Source organism: Ursus maritimus, unplaced genomic scaffold (genome assembly GCF_017311325.1).
Source record: "Ursus maritimus isolate PB19 unplaced genomic scaffold, ASM1731132v1 scaffold_14, whole genome shotgun sequence".
Lineage (NCBI taxonomy): Eukaryota > Metazoa > Chordata > Mammalia > Carnivora > Ursidae > Ursus > Ursus maritimus.
The window spans coordinates 57,360,643-57,366,398 of NW_024423786.1; the positions used below are offsets into that span (position 1 = coordinate 57,360,643).

At 57.9% G+C, this 5,756-nt stretch overlaps 1 protein-coding gene across 3 annotated transcripts in view; it reads right to left on the reverse strand.

Moving 5' to 3' along the window:
- Window positions 1-3,769: 3,769 nt before the first annotated feature.
- KISS1R (KISS1 receptor) overlaps window positions 3,770-5,756 on the reverse strand; it is a 4,649-nt gene continuing 2,662 nt past the window's right edge. The window contains exons 1-3 of one of the 3 annotated variants that reach the window (XM_040629785.1): window positions 5,247-5,738; window positions 4,721-4,953; window positions 3,770-4,419 (exon numbers count right to left, since the gene is read on the reverse strand). In XM_040629785.1, coding sequence (XP_040485719.1) covers window positions 3,976-4,419; window positions 4,721-4,953; window positions 5,247-5,640 — 1,071 coding nt within the window. In that variant the 5' untranslated portion in view covers window positions 5,641-5,738 and the 3' untranslated portion in view covers window positions 3,770-3,975. Of the gene's footprint in view, window positions 4,420-4,720; window positions 4,954-5,246; window positions 5,739-5,756 lie in introns of those variants that run through there. The other 2 variants (XM_040629783.1, XM_040629784.1) reach the window with 2 other exon arrangements.

The window sequence follows — 5,756 nt, forward strand, 5'->3', positions numbered from 1 at the left end:
TCATAATGCGGCTCTGCTTGACCCATTTTGTAGCGGGAAAACGTTTGGCCAGGGGCCCGGGTTGGGGTACAGGTGAGCGACCCTCCCCCCAGGCGCCGGGGACTCCTTGGTGGGGTAGAGCCAGGAACCTCCATGGGGTGCGCGCACCGCCTGCCGGGCACCTGCGGGACTGCAATTGGGGGCGGGGCGGGGCCGGCACCGGTGCGCCTGGGCTCCCACAGGAGGTCGCCAGGTGGCGCCGTATCACCTGAAAACAAGATTCCTGGGTCAGACGGGGAAACTGAGGCCCGCAGAGTTCATTTTCTCTTCTGAGGCTCCTTTTGAATGCTCTACGGTAGAATTGCTAGATAAATACGGGATTCTCACTTAAATTTTAAGTGTGTCCCAAATATTGCACAGGACCTCCTTATATTAAAAAGGTTTTCAGGGGCTCTTGGGTGGCTCCGTGGGTGAAGTGTCTGCCTTTGGCACAGGTCATGATCCCCGCGTCCTGGGATCGAGTCCCGCATGGGGCTCCTTGCTCAGTGGGGAGTCTGCTTCTCCCGCTGCCTCAGCCTCTCCCCCTGCTTGTGCTCTCTCTCTCTCTCTCTCTCTCTCTCTCAAATAAGTAAATAAAATCTTTAAAAGTTTTTCATTGCTTATCTGAAATTTAAATTAGCCCCTTCCCCTATCCACCCAGACTTCCCCAGGGTGTATCCCTATCTAGTGGCCCTGGGGCGCATCCCACTCCCTCTCAGATTGTGCTGACATATGCCTGGTCCTGGCAGCCCCAAAAATAAGAACAGTCATAGTAATGAAATAATACACTGGAAAAATCTCCACCTACATTGGACCATGTCCCTCCTTGCTTAGAAGCCCCCATGGCTCCCATCACCATCAGGAAAGACCCAACTCATCCCTGCACCTGGCAATCTTCCCATTTCACCCTCCTCTGGCCCCACAGGCCTTCTGGCTGTTCCGTAAACCCACTAGACATTTCCTGCCTCGGGGCCTTTGCACTGCCCATGCTCTCCATCCCTTTTGCTCTTCCGCTATCTCCAAGCTGCATTCACATTTCAGAGACTCCCCTGCTCCAGGAAGCCTTCCTGGACTCACCCCCACCAAGGTCAGGCTCCCAGTGACTCACGTAGGGCACACAGGTCTCTTTCCTAACCCTCTTCACTGCGGTCACTTTGCATCTCTCCATGTAGTTTGCCCCTTCTGTCCACGACCAGACAGGGACTCTAGCAGTTGCTCCTTGTCCCTGCTGTAGCCCAGCCCCCAGTGCAGAGCTTGGCACACGGGAGGGGCTCTGAAAACAAGGTCCAGCTGAATGGGACACAAACAACTCCTCTTCCTGGACCTCCCTTTCAACTCTTACTGTGTGTGTTTTTCTGAGCCGTGTAAATCCTGATACGAACTTCACCAGGTTTCCTCCAACAGCGACATTTTGCAAAATTATACTACGACATCACAACCAGAATATCGACATTGATGCAATCCACCCACCTTATTTGGATTTCCCCATTTTATGGGCCAGAGGGTTCCGTCATGAGAGTCTCTCATGTGTGCCCACCCTCCTGCCTCACCACCCCTACACCTTTACCCTGGCAGCCACTCCTCTCTTCTCTGTTCTCATAGTGTCCTCATCACGAGGGTGCTGTTAGATGGACTCACACATCACGTAACCTTTGGGGGGGGGTTGCCTCTTTTTGTTCCACGTGATTCTGGGAGGTCCGTCACAGGGGCCATGTGTCTTCACAGGGTGTCCACGCCTGTTCACTGCTGAGTAGTGTCTGTGGTGCAGACGGATCCGTTTGCCCAACCGCTTACGAGCTGTAGGACACGAGAGCTGTTTCCAGCGTCGGCTGCCACGGGGAAAGCTGCTGGGAGCCTATGTGAACAGGTTTCGTGTAACAGGACTTTTCATTTCCCTGAGACAAAGACCTCAGGGCCCCCTCTTTACCTTCTTTTTTAAAAATTCATTTTCTGTAAAAATAAAATAAAATGAAATAAAGAAAAAAATTCATTTTTTTCCCCTGCAGAAATGGTGCCACTCCCTCTCCACACATCTTCTCTTTTAGCCCCCACAACACACTTGGTCATTTATCCCACCAATGTCTACTCAGCCCTACTGTGTGCGGGGCCCTGGGACACAGTGGGGACCGAGTGGGACAGGCATCCAGCAGGTACAACAGGAGGATGTCGGTGTTGTGATGGGGGCAGCAGGGGGCCCATGGATGAGAGGGTCCCAGGAGTGCTTCCCAGAGGAGTGAGCTCAGCTGGGACCTGATGGGCGAGTGAGGACAGCTGGCGCAACAGAGGGACCTGCCTGTGCAAAGGCCTGGGGGGCAAACGGATGCAGCGGCTCAAGCAGCTGCAGAGAGCCCAGAAGTGGGGCGGGGGCAGGGCTTGCGGGCAAAGGGGGAGAATTTCAGCCTCTTGTCCTGCCCAGTCTGGAGGCCAGTGTGGGAAGCAAGAACAAGCAAGATTCAGGGGCCCCCGGCTGGCTCAGTCAGCAGACTGCGTGATCCTTGATCTCAGGGTCATGAGTTTGAGCCCCACGTTGGCCATGGAGCCTACCTAAAAAAAAAAAAAAAAAAAAAAAGGAACCAGTAAGCTTCAGGCTGATGTCAAAATGGCCCTATGTGTTGGCTTCTTGGTCTCACAGTAACGTCTCTGCCAAGGTGGATTGTCTGGAAGCCTGTGATGTCCCCAGATAATCTGGGAGGACCGGGCCCTCCCAGAGACGGGCGGTTGCCCTGCGGGGAGAGTAAGCCTCGGCCTGCAGGGCTATTGGAGGAAGGCTGAGCTAATTCCCCCGCACACAGCCACACCCAAGCGGCCTCTGGGTGGGACTCTGACAGCTCCCAGGATTCCGTGTGGAAAAGGCGATGTGGTGGGACTTCTGAGCCCAGGCCTCCAAGTCCTTGAAGTGTGGCCTCTAGAAGCTCTGCCAAGGGATGATCCGACTGCCCCAGACCGCCACGCTGGAAGAAGCCCAGGCCGCCACATGGAGGGTGCTCAGCCACCGGGCTAGAGAGCAGAGCCGGCTTGGGCCTCCCTGGTCCGGCTGAGCCCCATCGCCCCCCAGAATCGTGAGTGCTCATCTGCCGCCGCTCTGCCACCGTCCGCTCCTGGGGGGGGGCGGTTGTGGAGATGCCAGTCCTGCTCTTCTCACGGCTGCTGTGTGCACTCTCCTCCGGGGAGGGCCTGTTTACTAGGTGACACCCACCACTCCGCCAGCCAGGACTCTGGGCTCTCCCCAAGTGGCAGCACTAAGACCTCACTTCTGCCACTTACAAATGCATACAGTGTTCACATTTTAATATTTCTGAAAAATGGGATGAAGCGTACGATGTTACAGTTGCAAGGCGGTGTGTGAAAAATGTCTGTTGATGCTCTGGGGGAAAGTTCCAGAGAGTGCCAGTATCCAAGTGTCTTCAATTTCAGGAAATACAGAAATAACTCATTACAGTATCAATAGCACACATCACAGCAAATTTGCACGGAACCATCAGGAGTACAAGACGTTTTCACTATGATTTTTTTTTAAGATTTTATTTATTTATTTATTTGACAAAGAGAGAGACAGCCAGTGAGAGGGGGAACACAAGCAGGGGGGTGGGAGGGGATTCACTATGATTATGTTGCACAGAAGTAAAGACATTTATTTTTTTTATTTTTTTTTTAAAGATTTTATTTATTTATTTAACAGAGATAGAGACAGCCAGCGAGAGAGGGAACACAAGCAGGGGGAGTGGGAGAGGAAGAAGCAGGCTCACAGCAGAGGAGCCCGATGTGGGGCTCGAACCTAGAACGCTGGGATCACGCACTGAGCCGAAGGCAGATGCTTAACCGCTGTGCCACCCAGGTGCCCCAGAAATAAAGACATTTATTATAACCATGTAGTAGCAGCTGCTGTTCAAGCACCTGTCCCAGAGGGGCCCAGCTCTATCCTCCCAGAGCCGGCCCAGAGAAGGGCAGTGTATTCCCTCAGGACGCACAGCCTGCGTGCTCCCTCGGGACACACGCACCGCTGCCTGACGTTTGGGTCTTGGCGGTGGCCGGGTGGGCGGCCAGGCGGTGCAACTCCGTGTGGGGGGCGGTGCGGTAAGAGGGACCAGACCCCCGGTGCCGCGGGGGCCGCGGGGGAGCGCAGGGGCAGACGGCGCGGAAGGCCTGACGGAAGTGGGAACCCAGGAATGCGTAGAGCAGCGGATTCAGCGCGGAGTTGCTGTAGGACATGCAGTGTGCCCAGATCTTGAGCGCGTAAGCCGCGTAGCTGCGCGGGTGCCAGGCGCCCGCCGGGCCCACCGCCTGCAGCACCAGGAACAGCTGGATGGGCCCCCAGCAGGCCGCGAAGAGCAGCACCACAGCGGCCACCAGCCGCGAGACCTTGGCCCGCACAGCGCCCGCTCGCTCTGCCAGCAGCTGCCCCTGGGGGGGGGGGAGCGGGGGTGGGGAGGTGGTAGGAGGAAAGGCTATAGGCTGGCTGGGGCAACCCGTCAGAGATCCCCTCTATTTTATTTATTTATTTAGTTTTGTTTTATTTTATGTTTGAGCTCTACACCCAACGCGGGGGCTTGAACGCAGGACCCCGAGATCAAGAGCTAGCCAGGCACCCCCAGAGCTCCCCTTCTTGACCCCTGCACCTTCTCCCACTTTGCCACCCTCTCAGAGTTCTCTAGATGTGCCCCCCACACACAGTGTGCGTGCACCTACCCACCCAGCCGCACACCTGCAGGGAGCTGTCTGTGGCCGCGGGGCGCACGGCCGTGCGGCCCAGGTGGCGCAGCATGGCCCCGTAGCAGGCACAGGTGGCGGCCAGAGGCAGCAGGTAGAGCGCCAGCAGGTTGTAGAGCGCGAAGGCGCGCTCGAGGGCGCGGCTAGGGAAGACCTCACTGCAGTAGGTGCGGGGCCCCGGCGAGAGGCGGTGCAGAGCGAGCACCGGCGCCGACACCGCCGCGGAGCCTGGACCGAGCACAGGGCAGCTTGAAGACCTTGCCCGAGGGAAGAGTTACGCCAGGAGGCCAGGACCCTGGGTCCCTCCAGGTGCCTCCTCGGGCAGCGTCACCCAGCGCCTCCCAGGAGTGGGGCCCTCAGGGTGCGCGCCTTCGGTGGCTCTTCTCAGGGAGAGCTTTGAGCCCACTTCCCAGATGCACGCACGACCGAGGCCTGGGCAGGGGCAGTTGGGGGTGGGGTGGGGGCGCCCAGAGCACAAAGACTTGTCCTCCCATCCCGTGAGGCCCTCACGCTGCACTCACCCACCCAGATGCCCAGGCTGACCGCCAGAGCCAGGCGGGGCGTGCGGCGGTGCAGGGCGCGCAGTGGGAACACGGTCACGTACCAGCGGTCCACGCTCATGGCGGTCAGGGTGGCGCACGTGGCCTGAACCGAGACCTGCGAGGGCCGAGAGCTGGGCGTTTCGCCCCGTGTCCGGTCTGGGGCCTGTCTGCCTGCGCCCATACTGCGGCTCCCCCCAGATGTCCAAACACTCAGGCACAAACGGGACGTGTCCTGGGAAGGTCTCCAGGAGCCATGGGTTGAAGGGGCAGGAGAGAGCGACACCAGAGAGGACACCAGACAGGATAGTGGAGGTTTGAGGGGGCCATTTGGGGTCCTCTGAGACCCGAGACTGAGAGGGAGAGGCAGAACCATCCTAGGATCGCGGGACCGGCTGGGCAAGAAAACCCAGGTCCCGGATCACCCTCCCTATGCCCACCTCCATAACCCGCATCCCTATCTGTAACTCTCCAACTGCGGGGGCCCTCCCC